At 38.0% G+C, this 16,182-nt stretch overlaps 1 protein-coding gene across 3 annotated transcripts in view; it reads left to right on the forward strand.

The window, feature by feature from the left end:
- Positions 1–16,182, forward strand: part of LOC137293697 (phosphofurin acidic cluster sorting protein 2-like) — a 133,240-nt gene that overhangs the window by 63,519 nt on the left and 53,539 nt on the right. For all 3 annotated transcript variants that reach the window (XM_067824400.1, XM_067824401.1, XM_067824402.1), the window contains exon 5: positions 4,819–4,972. In XM_067824400.1, coding sequence (XP_067680501.1) covers positions 4,819–4,972 — 154 coding nt within the window. The remainder of the gene's footprint in view (positions 1–4,818; positions 4,973–16,182) is intronic.

Here is a 16,182-nt window from a genome sequence, read left to right on the forward strand (position 1 = left end):
ACCTCCATATATGTCAATCGGCTTTATCCAACGCTTCTGTTGGTGACAAATTGAAATTACTTAATTAATTTAGTCTCAGTTATTTAGTCTGACATCCTCTATATCCGACATTTTGCCGTGCAGTGGACAAGGTCTGGATTAATGAGGTTTAACTGTATATGACACTTAGGTTATAAGAGCAAATGAAAATGATGACTGTGTGCTTGCTGTTCTTAACGTGGGCGACATTCCATGCAAGACATCATAGCTTAAATTCTTACACAAGGACAATGCTCCAACATTGGGGAATAAAGTTAGACAAGAAAACAACTTTTAATTCATTATCGAAGCTTGAAACTTCATTGATTGTTCCTATCATGACTGATAATTATGATAATTATTACATTCCCATTGCAAGTATAATAATGAACAATTGTCACTCCGTGATGTGAAGAATCAACATCTTTCCATTTCTTTTCCTCTTTTGCCATCATGCAAAGTGGTGTTGATTTGTGAATAGTCCTGCATTTTGTTACTTGCTTTTTGGCCATTGTGCAACAGGTACATACTTGTAGTTGATAAGTCGAGGAAAGTCCTGGCATACTCACTGAATACCCCCTCTGTTGCATTTTTCCTGGCAAGTGCCAGCTCTTAGCAGACTTCGAATGCTTTGTCTGTCTGAATTATCTGAAAATTGCATGTAGGATTGCGCACAGGATATTGATATGCTTGTACAGGTACAACATCGATGCAGTAGAATTTCTTGTATCCATAGTTACCATTAGATCTGGCAATCACCATGTAACTTACCGCTTTGAGCTATTTTAGTTGCCAACTCTGACATTATCAATGGGAAATTTGGATTTTTTATAGCAGAATCCGGTGTTCTTTATTCTTTTTGGTCCTTGTCATGATTATATATATGACCATCTAGACTTGACAGTAATGATGCTAATGCTTTTAATGTTCTCTGGACGGAAGAACAGGTTTTTTGTCAGTGGCGGCAGCAGTAACGGCACACAAATGTGATGTTGGACAGAGTGCCATTCTGTTTTAATTTGACAATATGACAAACAAGTTTTTCATGTTTTTAAGACGTTTTTGATAATAATGATATCATTGTGGATTCTTGACATGTGCATGACCTGTATCAAAGTATTCTTTTTACAGTGCGAATCTTGGGGGCAGAGATAGCCCAGTGGTTAAAGCATTTGCTTGTCATACTGAAGATACAGGTTCAGTTCGCCGCATGGGTACAATGTGTGAAGCCATTTCTGGTGTTCCCCGCCCTGATGTTGCTGGAATATTGCTAAATGCATGTACAACCATACTCACTCCCTCACAGTGCAGATCCAGAGAAATATTTTATCTTGACATGTAACCACAATGTATAAGGTGATGGAGAGGGTTTTTGTGTTAGTAAGTGCTGGGACGTGTCTCAATCAAGGATCATTGATCTACAACTGTCACTTTACTCTGAACCCTGTTACAGTATTTCTCCCCTGAGCATTTAAGATCCAGTTAAGATCCTGAGGAATATCTGAGTGAGTTCAGTTTATGCTGCTTTTAGCAATATTCCATCTGTATACAACAGATATTGGATTCACACATTGTATCCATGTTGGGAATCAAACCTGGGGCTTTGGTGTGAACAGCGACTGCTTTAACCACAAGGCTACCCCACCACCTATCTATGTGAAGTGATGTCTTGAAATGGAAACACATCTCTGTTATTAGTCTTCTCATAACCCCTGAACTGCATTATTTCCCCACGTTCCTAGCACTCCCTGTAGTACTAAAGCCCAAATTAATGCAAGTCCAGATTCCCTCAGGTTCTGAATCACCTATCTCTTAGTAATAGGGCTGCATTTGTTACTAACAAAATAATGTTCCGAAACTAAGCATTGGTCTAATGATATCCTGTCTGTTGCTGTTTGAATGTTAATATCACTGACTTGTGGTCATTACTAGTGCCATTTTGTTTCATGCTGCCTTTGTCAATGTGGTGCCATTGTATTTGGACAGCCACCCCACTGGATTCTGTACTTTGTATTGACAAACCAAGTTAATCTTAGAATACAAATAGTAATTATATGAGATTTCTTTGTAGTTTGTTGGTTTCACACTGAATACTTCTATGTATAGATTTCTGGGTTTGGTTACTGTTTGAAGGAAATCCTGACTATGTATCCTAGACTGACTCATTTAATGGTCACTTTGTTGCTTATTAACTTATAACCTGATGTTGTCTCCTGGATGTAGGCAGAAGGAAAGAAGAAAGTTTTATTCTTGACAGTATGCAATATCTATTGTATTTTTGTCTCCGTATCAGTAATCATTTCATGGCTGAAGTAAACCTTGGATTTCGTGCTGTCATTCATTTCTACCTTTGAAGTTGATGTGTAGTATGTTGAAAGTCCCCACCCACATCATTTACCATCCAATAGAATTTCTGCTGGAATAACGGGGTGAGAATTGATATTCAGTAACCCATGCTTGTTGTTAGAGGCAACTAAAGAGATCAAGTGGTCAGACTTGTTTACCACATGTCATTGTATAAAAACTGTGTAGGTTGATGCTCATGTTAGTCACTGGATTGTCTGGTCTAGATTCCATTACTTTCAGTTCATCGCTAGTTAGCTGGAATATTGCTGAGAGCTGCATAAAACTTAACTCACTTACACCAGGAATTGTAACATAAGGGACGTAACTCATTTCATTAAAGCAAAACTTTAAGTACCCATGTTGTGTATATGGGAATAGAGCTGATGTGGTTCTTGTCAGCATGCCTTATACCTCTTTGTACCAGAATATATTTGAATGAACAGTAATTACCCACTGTCTCAAGTCTACCCATGTGCACATACTTTTCTTCATGACAATAACATTTCATGAAACACTGATGAAAACATCAGTTCCTTGTTTATATGCAGACATTCCATGATCCTTAATGCATGCACATCTGGAATAATTCCATCTACATGCAACTGACATTGAACCAATCGTGCTTAAGGTTGATGGTGGTCACATGTACCCTTATACAAGAGTGGATACATTTATGTCTTAGTGGATAGTTTCGCAACTCTTGGAGTACCTTTTCATTTACTCAAATATCTAAAGTCAGTATAAGGTGTAATGACTATGACATTTAAGGCCCTTAGGGCTTGTTAGGTGCAGTTTAGATTTTACTTTACAGAGCTTTATTAATCTTTGCAGGAAGGACATCCTTCAACTGGACAGAATTGTGTCTTTCCTCCATATGTATAGGTCATGCAAATGAGGTCTTAGAATAAGTAAATAAGTTAGTCAGTATTCCTTTTGCCTGAATCAAAAGACCATAACCATGTTATATTTGTGTTTTTGGCATAATAGTAAGCTTGCTTTGTGGAAGGGTTAACCAGTATTTGATTGGGGCCTGTTTTCTAAGCTTACTTTATGTTACGGTAGGGTAAACTTCAAGGAAATTAATGGCTGTGCCAGGCGTTTGCCCTGCTAATACCTCAGTCATGTCTATCACCATATGATCTGTTGCTTACGTTACTGCAGCTTAGTCAGTGGATTGGTAGCCAGAGGCCAAGAGGTCAAACATGAAACTACTTTATGCCTGGGATATTTTGATTTCGAGATATCTCCTGATTCAGTAGTTCTCGGAGGCAAGATGCTCATAAAAGCTGTCATTATGGGAGTTATGACAGTCCTAACTGTAATCTTGCATTTGTGAACAAAGCCCTGGCTGAGTGTTGTCATTATTCCATGACATTGTCTTTGTGCATTATACATGTTTACCTCCCATATATTTGCACCAGACATTGGCTGCTTAATGCTGTAGTGATATATTTGAAGTTGTATTATTTGCAGTTTTAGGGCTGCTTGACTTGCTGACTGGTTAAAGTGTTCACTCTTCATGGGTAGACCCAGGTTCTTCCTAACATGTCTACAATGTGTGAAGCCCATTCCTGGTATCTTTGTCTCATCGTGTCATTTCATTGTCCATGAGCCCTGTAATAACTTCATATCACGAAATGAAGCAAGCCTAGATTACAGTCTAAGTAAACTTATCCTCAGTACTTTACGTTACACTCCACCACTGAGTCTAACAAAACCTTATGGGAGGTCGCATCAGGTAACCTTCGAGATTGACCAATCAGAACACAACTTAGTCTCAAAATGGAGGGATGGGCTTCGTTTCTGGAGCACAACTCAAAAACCATTCAATATTTTTCTGCAATACTTGGTAGATATATGAGTTTTAACCTATAGTGGTGCCTTTTGGTATTTACAGGTTTTTGTGATTTACTATTTTCTTGGTCTCCATGGAAACGTTTCGGACTTAATCTCATAAGTGAGAGGTGTGTTTCATTTCTGGAGCTGAACTCAAAAACTTCTCAATATCTGTCAGTAAAACCTGGTAGATATATGTGGCAGACCCCAAAGTGGTGTCATTTGGTTTTTAAAGGTTTTTGTGATGTATTATTTTCTTGGTTTCCATGGAAATGTTTCGGACTTACTCTCAAAATAGAGGGATGGGCTTCAGTCCCAGAGCACAACACGAAAACCATTTCATATCTTTCAACAGATCTTGGCAGATATATGAGACAGATCTTGAAATTGTGACTTTGCTGATTACAGATATATGGCATTTATAATTTTTTAGGAATTCCATGGAAACAATTCAAACTTAGTCTGAAAAAAACAATGAGTAACCGGGAGATGATTTGTCCTTTCAAACATGTGGGGGCTGGGGGAATATATCATCTTCTGATGACTCTTGTTTGAAATATTGTGCAAAGCAACATTAAACCAATGCTCAACCTTCATTGTTAGGCTTGTGTGTTCCAGGTATTACAGAGGTCGGTAGACAAAGAGTTGCGGATGTTCTCTGACCTCAAGGAACGAACCAATGCTGTAGCTCACATAATGGTGCTTGCTTTATCTAGTCAGCCAGTGGACCATGAAGAGAATGGTCATCGAAAACAAACATCGTCTGATGTCGGTAAGTCAGTGTTAATGTACTTCCATTTGTTTTTTATTTTATATTCTTTTTGTTGTAATCATTGAATAAATATTGACTCTGTCTGGATCCAGTGACGCTGTTATGAGGTCAAAGTTGACCTTCAAGTGAAGTGTGGGATGGCCATATTGTTTGAACCATTGGAATTACAATATACTTACGTATGTTAGTTTATGGGTTTTTTTGGTTTGTGTGTTTATATCTCCCCAATTTTCCAGCAAAATGCTGCCAGTCACTAAGAAACTGAATCTATGTGTGACAATCCAATGATTGACATCATGAGCATAGATCTTTATTATTGATTCCTTAGCTAACAGATAGAGTGACTGCCAGCCATCATATACTTACTGTAGTATAGGGGCTATGATGAAAATATTGAAACATGGCAGTTGTCTTCGTGCTGATGGCAAGTTAAATTATTGATGGATGACATCAATACCTGGCCAGCATATGAATAATTTTCTACAGTTTTGCAGATATGAAGAGCATGCAGACAGTAAATAGTTTACTGTTTCTTCTTTTAGTTCTGAAAATATTTTGTTCACTCTGGCACATTTTGTACTAGTGGCAGATGTTTCTTGAACAATATTTGTTTATTGTGTCTATTTAAACAGATTGTATTAAATAACCTGTGACATACAACACTTATGGCATGCATAGCAGTTCATTTACACATTATAATACTGACACATTCCCTGTGATTTTTTCCTAGGGGCATGCAGACATTCAATGATCTTGTATCTATTCACAGATTTCGAGTATGCCATGCTCATATGAAGCTTTTTGTTGCAGGTTACATGTGTCTGTTGAGGAATTGTCAGTCTGAAATATTTCTCTCTCTACTCAATGTGTTCTGGTGCCTATGTAATGTAAGCTTGCAGGAGAGATGGCCTTGCCCTTCTGACCAAAACCGCAGACTGCTTAGTGTTCAGCAGACTGCTCAGTGTTCGAAGGAGAGCAATCTCTCCGTCTTTGTAATGTAATTCACAGGGGTTTATGGCTTTGAAAAGCTGAAATACGATCTCATTAGCATGGAGGTATTGATCTTGATCAGGTGATTGTCCTCACCTGTCAGATTTGTTGTGCTTTGTTATGCAGGATTGCTGCTAATTTGGGGCCATTTTCACATGCATGGACACTAACTCACAAACGATGGAATTGAGGAAGGCAGATTTCAGCTGACATTTTGTGTAGTAGTCCAAGTCTATTTAACTAGTCAAGTGTGTTTCTCGGGTAGCACTGACGTAACCTTTAGTATGCCAGAGTTGAAAAATGTTGTGTTTGCATTAGTTAGCAAGTAGAATATGTCACATTTCATATTTCAGTACAAATCCTCACAGACTTATTTTTAAGAAAGACATCTAGGAGAAGAAAAAACCTGAAGAATTTCTCATCAATGTAAATTTGTTCATGCTGTATTAGGCAGTATTGCATTCATGTACAGATGTCAGGCTCTGTTAGCTTTTGGTTGTTTATTTCAAATGTTTTGGCATTTAGAAAGACCTACTTTCTAAGAGACAGAAAAACAAGTCATGTTGTTGAACTCATCAAGGAAAAGTTAAAGTGTATTGTGACAGTGGTTTGGATTCAATACTTGTAGATCTGTGAATCCTGTACAAGTCATTGTAATCCAAGATACTCATATAACCAATAATGACCTTCTCCATATTCAGAATTTATGTCATGGCCAGGCTTGCCATAGACTGTAAGATTAGGGGCTAATCAGATTCAAAAACTTGGTAAGAAGGCTTTCCACCTGTGCTAGTTGGAAGTATATTTGTGCCAACAGGGAGTTGAATTTGCTCACCTTTTCTCAAACACCTGGCATCATTACAATTTGATAATGGTTCATAAAGACAAACCTTGGATACAGTCAATCACATACAAGAGTAATGTTAAAGATTTATTATGAATATGAAAATGGCTTTTGCCACTTTGTTATTGCTGTGTGCTTTTGTTTTGCTTACTATATGCATTACCAGTTAGTCTGGTTTAGATTGTTTACTTGTAATGGTCTAGCATTAACTATTCGTTAAGTCTCAGCTTGAAATATTGTCAGAAGGTTTTGGCAGTGGTACTTCAAAGGGCTGTCTTGCAGAGCTACCTTGTTGAAAAACTACCACAAGCATCACTACAATTGCTCTGTGGAATGGCAAAATGTTTCCTTATGAACTACATAAAGCAAGCCGACAGATGTCTTTATACTTAGTTAGATCAGGTGGAGCTTTTTGAAATGCAGTGACATTATTTAGTAATTGAATACATGCAGTTGCAGACCCTAGTGGTAGATTCATGTGGTAATATGTGAAACGCTGAGTGGATAAGGCAAAGCATGTGCAACACTTTCAGTTGATCTGAAGAACTGAGTTGAAATTCTTAACCTCTAAGCCACATCTTGTGCATGAAGAAAGAAACTGGGAATATTTTGGCACAAACTATAGTCATCAGTACAGTTTGGAACGTGACTGCCTCAGTCAACAAAACAACGAAGTCAAAAGTTGGCTGCCCCTTAAATCAAAAGAAGCGCTCAGTACAGAGTATTTGTTACAATGTAAACACATTATCTGTTCGCCTGTGTCATCAACAGAGGTGTAGATGGTGTTTTGAGATTTTTGCCCAATTATAAACATGCTTGTGGTGAATGTTGTTCACAGTGGCAGTTGGAGCCTAATGGAAGTAATTTTGTGAAAGTTGTTTTGATAAACTTTACAAACTTTGTTCTGTTATGAAGATTTCATGGAGTACGCCAAGGATTTATTTATTTTTGGCTAGGAGTTTCAGCAACATTAGATTAGTTTTGTTGAAGGTTTATCAGGTTTTAAGGAATCCTTTAGTGAAGGAAGTTGCGTTTAGATAACAACAGTACTGATAACCCAGGGGTCCTATTTATCACAGAATCTGTCTGTTCCAAGGATTACTGTGCAGAAACTGCACATACCATACCTTGAAGCATTCCTCACCCAATGAATGCAGCTGGACCTCCCCTGCAGTAACACACAGAAGATAGTTGTCACACCAACACTATTTCATTGAATCTTGGCCAGTGATCTGGCATACCGTACCCTTCCTGTAGGTTGTGAGGATCAGGTCACTGAGGCTTGCCTCAACATGGCATTAAACCCTAATTTATTTACCTTTCAACCTTGTGTAACTTGGGGCTTATGGTGCCTCAGATTGCCAGAACAATGAACAAGAAATTGAAATGAACAAGAGTTTGTGCTGACTTTCAGATATTCATGTTCTCAGGAAACAACCCATTCAATATTGAATATTGGGAGGAAGGCTAGTGATTTATAAAATACATTCAGAAGGGTTTTGCTTCAGGTTTTACTATAAAATCATATGTTTCCCTTGAGAAGAAAATATCTGCTTGATTGATATTGTCAGAAGTCTACTGTGCATGTATAGTGTGGAACCAGAGACCATATAATAGATTCTCTGGTGGAACACATATTGGAGATACTTTACAGTCAGGAAAACATAGCTCCTACCCTTCCTGTAAGATGTTTTGATCTTGCAGCGATCGCAAGTTTTGCTTCTCGGCCTTTTTGGTTACATTAGGATGAAGGCACATGTTGATTACAGGTGGGATAAAGCCATATGTTGATTACAGGTGGGATGAAGCCATATGTTGATTACAGGTGGGATGAAGCCATATGTTGATTACAGGTGGGGTGAAGGCACTTGCTGATTACAGGTGGGACGAAGGACAGAGTTTTGGTAAGGAAAGATGGCCAGTTTAATACTTTTTGTCCCCCCGACATATAATGACTCTTGTTTATGGTTGAATTCGCCACAAACTTTGAGGAAATTGTATTGTCTAAAGTGTCTTGAACCAGCACTGTATATCTGTAAGATGTTGTGTTCCTGGTAGGTCTACGGAGTCGAAAGGGACCACTTCACTTTGTGTGTAGAGTCACCAAGTAGATTTCTTGAGTTGCTAGGTAGATATGTCAAGGTTTCTGGTAGATGTGTCAAATTGCCAGGTGAATGTATCAAGGTGCCAGCTAGATGTATTGAGCAGACAAGTAAATTTATCGAGATGCCAGGTAGATGTTTTGAATGGACAAGTAGATATATTGAGGTGCCAGATAGATGTTTGGCATAGCCACGTAGATGTAAATTAAATGTATAAAACTATTCAGAAGATTTATGGACCAGCTGGAAAATGTGTGGAACCATTCCAAAGATGTTGAGAAGAGCCTGGTAAATGTATGGAACCGTTCAGAAATGGTATAGAAGCACCTGGCATAATATAGGGAACCATTCATACGATGTATGAAAGCCTGTGTAAATGTATGGATCCATTCAGAAGTGAGGAAGCAGCTGGACAATGGATAATTCTGTAGATTTTCCCACCCTGACATACACAAAGGGCAATGTCTGCCTGCCGCACGTGATTCAGTTATGCTCAAGTTGAATTGAATTATGGGGATTGCTATATAAGGTTTGTCTGCAAACCTTTATTTCAATCTGAATATTGCTTTCGCTGCAGTCTTGGTATTTGAAGGTTTTAATTGTTCAAAAGATAAGGTTTTAACTGAAGTCTTGTGAAAAAAGATAAATCTTTCATTGTAATCCTTCCCAAAAGAACAACTGCCATATAGACAAGGACAGACTGTAAGTTTGGTTATGAATTAATGACAATCAATACAGTGCGGTAAACCCTTCCCTAGAATGCTTTACATACTGCTTACACACTGGTGTGTTAATAAGTGTGAATGTTGGTGGTTCCTTCACTCTGCAACTCTTCCTCCATTTCCTTCTTCCTCCTTTCCTCTTTCTCTCCCTCTCCATTTCTATCAATTTATCTTCCACTCCCTCTTTATCCTTCTCTCTCTTTCCTTCTCTCTGTCTTTCCTTCTCCCTCTCTCCTGTTCGTCTTCCTGCTTCTTCACTATCTTTTCCCCCTCTTTCCTCACCCTGCCCATGATCATCCCTTCATCCTAACCTCTGTTACATCATCAAATTCTTTTACATTGACTGTCACCACAAAAAAAACCAAACAATTTTCAAGTTTTACAAAAGATGTCCTCCTTTCTGTCAACTATCTAGTATCTTCCTTTCCAAGCCTCTTGTGCAGGCAATAAAACCAAAGCTGTCATTCAGTCCACACATCTATAAAAAATCCCCTGATGAAATCCTCCATATCAATGTATTAGTTTGGTGTTATTTTAGAATCTGTTGACACTGCATAATATTCCAGTGGAAATCTACTGAGCTAGCATTAAAGGTCACATGCAATGTAAAACACAACTTTTCATATTCTGATACCTTTCGGTATGCACTTACCGAAACAAATCATCAAAAATGCCAATTCAGCCCATAAAGTGGGGGGGGGGAAAGCCTGCGAAATTGGAGTTCAGACAAATAACTAATTTTCCCTAGCGTTTGGGGGGGAAAAGTGGTTTCAACAGCTTTGCTGCACAGTGCTCATAATGTATGTGCAGCGAATAGGTTTGCGGAACCCGGAGTTTTAGGTTGTAAATAATCTGGAAAAAAAAACCATCTCAGTTATGATAAGCGGACATTGTCACAGAGAAAACTCAATGTCTGGTTTATTGACACCTATATGACTGACTGTCTGCTAATGGCAATATGCAATGCACAACTTCAATCACTGTTCAAATGCAATTTGAAATTAACACTGATCGGCCTTATAAGCCATAAACCAAGAGTCGGCTAAGCATGTTGGCAAATGAACCATGGCCAATGAAAAGGCTTCGTTACACTCAAGTGCACACCCACTGGCTTTGACTGGGTTCAGTATTGTGGCTGCTTCCTTTCAAGGGAGGTAAACCCAAGTACAAAATATTGCACTTTTGCTTTGCGCTTATACACTTTGTTTATTTGTGTCAGCAAAGCATGTTGTTTATCATGAATAAGTGATAACTTTTAATTATGTTTGATTTTAGGGTTGCATGTGACCTTTAAGTGTGCCTGCCATCATGAGTAAAACAACAGATGAAATATTTTTGATCTAGTGGAAAATAAAACTGATTGGTTGAATTTGTTTTGCAACATTTCATTAGTGCCATATGTTGCCTATAAAAATTTATTTACTTTGATATTATGCTCTGGCAAAGACTAACAGTTTTGTAGGAGAAGATATATATTTCAGTTAACATTTGCTTTTCAAAAGGTGACGTTTAAAGTACACAGATAATTTATATCTGAAGATGAGATGTGTTGTTCATACTCTTTCCTTCTCCCTCTCTCCTGTTCGTCTTCCTGCTTCTTCACTATCTTTTTCCCCTCTTTCCTCACCCTGCCCATGATCATCCCTTCATCCTAACCTCTGTTACATCATCAAATTCTTTTACATTGACTGTCACCACAAAAAAAAAAACAATTTTCAAGTTTTACAAAAGATGTCCTCCTTTCTGTCAACTATCTAGTATCTTCCTTTCCAAGCCTCTTGTGCAGGCAATAAAACCAAAGCTGTCATTCAGTCCACACATCTATAAAAAAATCCCCTGATGAAATCCTCCATATCAATGTATTAGTTTGGTGTTATTTTAGAATCTGTTGACACTGCATAATATTCCAGTGGAAATCTACTGAGCTAGCATTAAAGGTCACATGCAATGTAAAACACAACTTTTCATATTCTGATACCTTTCGGTATGCACTTACCGAAACAAATCATCAAAAATGCCAATTCAGCCCATAAAGTGGGGGGGGGGAAAGCCTGCGAAATTGGAGTTCAGACAAATAACTAATTTTCCCTAGCGTTTGGGGGGGAAAAGTGGTTTCAACAGCTTTGCTGCACAGCGCTCATAACGTATGTGCAGCGAATAGGTTTGCGGAACCCGGAGTTTTAGGTTGTAAATAATCTGGAAAAAAACCCCATCTCAGTTATGATAAGCGGACATTGTCACAGAGAAAACTCAATGTCTGGTTTATTGACACCTCTATGACTGACTGTCTGCTAATGACAATATGCAATGCACAACTTCAATCACTGTTCAAATGCAATTTGAAATTAACACTGATCGGCCTTATAAGCCATAAACCAAGAGTCGGCTAAGCATGTTGGCAAATGAACCATGGCCAATGAAAAGGCTTCGTTACACTCAAGTGCACACCCACTGGCTTTGACTGGGTTCAGTATTGTGGCTGCTTCCTTTCAAGGGAGGTAAACCCAAGTACAAAATATTGCACTTTTGCTTTGCGCTTATACACTTTGTTTATTTGTGTCAGCAATGCATGTTGTTTATCATGAATAAGTGATAACTAAAATGTTTGATTTTAGGGTTGCATGTGACCTTTAAGTGTGCCTGCCATCATGAGTAAAACAACAGATGAAATATTTTTGATCTAGTGGAAAATAAAACTGATTGGTTGAATTTGTTTTGCAACATTTCATTAGTGCCATATGTTGCCTATAAAAATTTATTTACTTTGATATTATGCTCTGGCAAAGACTAACAGTTTTGTAGGAGAAGATATATATTTCAGTTAACATTTGCTTTTCAAAAGGTGACGTTTAAAGTACACAGATAATTTATATCTGAAGATGAGATGTGTTGTTCATACTCCAGTTCCTTGCAGTGTGAAACATGACCTTTTTTTAAGTATCAGTTCCAATACAGATATTTTTTTCAGGTTGAATGAGAAAAGGATGATAAAAGTGAAATATTCCCGTTCATCTCTTAGTTGATCTCCAGTTTATCTTTTTTAAGCCGACAAAACAATTTTGCTATTTCAGCTTACATATTATTGAATGTTGTCACATTTTTGACAGGTCAAGGTATCTATGTGTCAGGTAATCCTGAATTTGTCAGTTAATTATTATGATCTGTAATTTGTACGTTTGTGAGAGAGGGATGTAATGTACATATTAGCATTTTGGCTGAAGCAGCTATGTCATTTCATGTCAGTTTAATTGTGTTGCGAGTCTTTACATTAAATGACAGCGGTAAATCGTGGTTAAATCAAATCTGTTTTCCTTTGTTATTCCTTCAGTTCCTTAGCTCTCAGTGTTTACCATTTCAACAGCAGCCAAGAGATTCTTAACTTGAAGTGAAATCAGGTTTAATGTCACACTTAAGATCCAGTATGAATATCCCACTCAGACACAACAGGGCGGTGGGGTAGCCTTGTGGTTAAAGCCTTCTCTTGCCATGCCAAAGACCCAGGTTCAATTCCCCTCATGGATATAATGTGTAAAGCCCATTTCTTTTGTCCACACCATCATGTTGCTCTATGGTTTTGCTGAAATATTCTTAAAACTGGCATAAAATTAGACTCTCTCAGACACAAAATGCTGACCAGTCCTTGTTTTATCAGTCCCAGGGTAGAATAGGCCTTCAGCAACCCATGCCTGCCATAAAAGGCGACTGTGCTTGTCTTAAGAGGCGAATAACGGGATCAGGTGGTCAGACTTGCTGACTTGGTTGCCACATGTCATCGGTTCCCAATTGCGCAGATCGATGCTCATGTTGTTGATCACTGGATTGTCTGGTCCAGACTCGATTATTTACAGACCGCTGCCATATAGCTGTAATATTGCTGAGTGCAGTGTAAAACTCAACTCACTCACTCACTTGTTTTATCAAGCCTCAGATAGAGTTGGTGTGACATTGCGAAGGATTAGCCCACAGACAGTTATATTGAAAGAATACAAAAATTCATTCAGGTATATGGGTATAGTTTAATACTTTATACTGGTCAGGAATAGACATCTAGCAATAACACCCTTGTACATGAGTATTTTATCTCTTGGTAACTATAAATAATGTTTTTGTCAGATGTAAAACTATCAGTCTTTCCCTGGTGTCAGTAACTCCAAGTTAATTAGCCAGAGTTTTGTCTTATTATTTCATAACAACAGTGTGTCATATGGTTTGAATAATTGAGGGAATTTTTTAAACACAGAACATAATTTGAGTACACTATGATAATGACATTCAAATTAGCTTCATATGTATGTAATGTTCTGAAATTAGTTTCTGAAGCACTCAAGATTGTGCTGAATGTAGTTATGTGCTCTTTATTAATATGAGTCAAAGGACTGTAGAAAATGTATGAAACCCATAGATGATGCACAGTTAGATTATGGGAAGATCTTGCTCATGACCTCGGGTTATGGAAAACATTTTTTCACTGTTGTTTCCATGATAATGTCAATATTTGGTGAGTAAGGCTCAGTTTCTTTAGGAATCTGTTTACCAATGATTTAGTCATTTCCATTGTGTCATTGTTTTCAAAAGAGATTGCAGTACGTATATAAAAAAAATAATTTTTGCTGATTTGCTGATTCGAGACAAGTGAATTACCCTTGAGTTTATTAGATAAGATGAAATAATATTTTATGCAAAATTTTCATTTATACACGGATGCTTTGACAACACATCTACAGTTTACAGCTCACACATGCATCAGATATGAGTACATGGAAGGCGTTATTATGCTTTATGATCAGTCAAAGGCAGTTTGCATAACAGACTTGATTAAGATCTAGAAGAAAAAGCAACCAAAATCTTAATAGGTATAGCTAAGCATGAGACTGTTCACAGCAAGATGAGAAGTGTCAGGGAGGAGAAATGTACTCTACAAGGTCAGTCAGAGGTAGTGGCTGACAGTAGCTGGAGGCTAGGGGATGGTGAGGTTAATGATCCCCCTGATGTGTCAAAAGATGGAAGCGTAAACAAACATATCGGGTCTCCAGAGGGAAATAAGATAATTAACTATTAAGGGACGGCTTGTCCAGTTATGATGCATCCTCTGGAACCATCTGAGTCAGATTGCTTTACTTTTGTAACTCAACCACTGGGTCCTTAGAGGCTAGGGAGTGATTTCAGACTGCCAGTATCTTGTACCAGTATCAACACTTAGGTCCCCATGTCAAAACAGTGTTAGATATAAGGCTGTCTTATTAATCCAGCAGGAAAAAATGTGTTTGAGGGTAGAGTAAGTTTCTGAAATGATCATATTGTACTGAAAAACGTTCATGGTGAAAGAAACTAAAATGAAATGAAAAGGATTCCTGAGACTTTCTTTAATTTCTTAAGATTTTGAAATCTAGACTGGCCACATTTTCTAGACCTGCATGGGCTTTCTTGGTTATATTTGTTTCAGGGTCTGTATGAGACACTAGTTTCAGGGCTTCTACACCTAATATCCCAGCCAGCTTATTCAGCGTTTCAAAATGGATATTTTTCATTTTCGGTTTTGAGAATTTCAGAACTGGTTTTGTTTTGTCATCGAGTGTGATTATTCTGGCCACATCGAGTTAATTCCTGAATTTAGGATCACTGTCACTGGATCTGGCTCTCTCTCCTTCTCTCTCAGTCACTCACTTGCTCAATAGTCTCTCAATATATAGTTTTGATTGTAACAAATAAACTCATTTAAATTGAGAAGGAGCCCAAGGGAGACCATGCAGAGACCTGAACCTGGGGAAATTGAGACTTGAGGCTTCATATGGGGCTCTAGCACTACAGGCTGGGCTAGGCTGTAGGGACAATAATATGGTTCAGGGACTGGTAGACAGACTGTCATTTATTTTCAGGAGTGATGTAGGATCCAAGTTAGAATGGTTTTCAGCATCCCATGCTTGTTGTAAAAGGTGATGAGCAGGATCACACGGTCAGGCTGCTGACTTAGTTGTTACGTGTCATTGTATCTCAGTTGTATTGATCAATGATCATGATACTGATCACTGGATTGTCTGGTCCAGGCTTGTTAAGTGACAGACCACCACCATATAGCTGGAAGATTGCTGAGTGCAACATTAAAAACCAACCAACCAACCTTCTTAAGGAAAAATGACAAGTGGTATAATTTTTCTATTTCCTGGAAATGTAGCATTTATTTGGATCAATAAATTATTGTCATATTTCCCTTCAGGATTAATATGGGCATATATCTAGAAGTATTTGGCCATTCCTATTCAGTGTTTCTTTTCATTATGGGAAAGGTTATATTAATAATGAAATAACTCTGATTGTTATGCTGAGATTAACCTCGGTAATAACTAGTATAGCACTGAAGCAAAGGTAATTTATCTGAACATTATGTAAACTGATTGGTATGATTTGCTTCATTACCCTTTCCTGTTTGTAACACAAAGAAGTCACACTGTGGTACGATGCCAGCCAAATGTCACAACATTAATAATGCATAGAAATGTCAGATATGCTCTGTAGATTTGCTTCACAGAGAGGAACACCCACACACTATGCCTC

The sequence above is a fragment of the Haliotis asinina genome, chromosome 8 (genome assembly GCF_037392515.1).
Source record: "Haliotis asinina isolate JCU_RB_2024 chromosome 8, JCU_Hal_asi_v2, whole genome shotgun sequence".
Taxonomy (NCBI): domain Eukaryota; kingdom Metazoa; phylum Mollusca; class Gastropoda; order Lepetellida; family Haliotidae; genus Haliotis; species Haliotis asinina.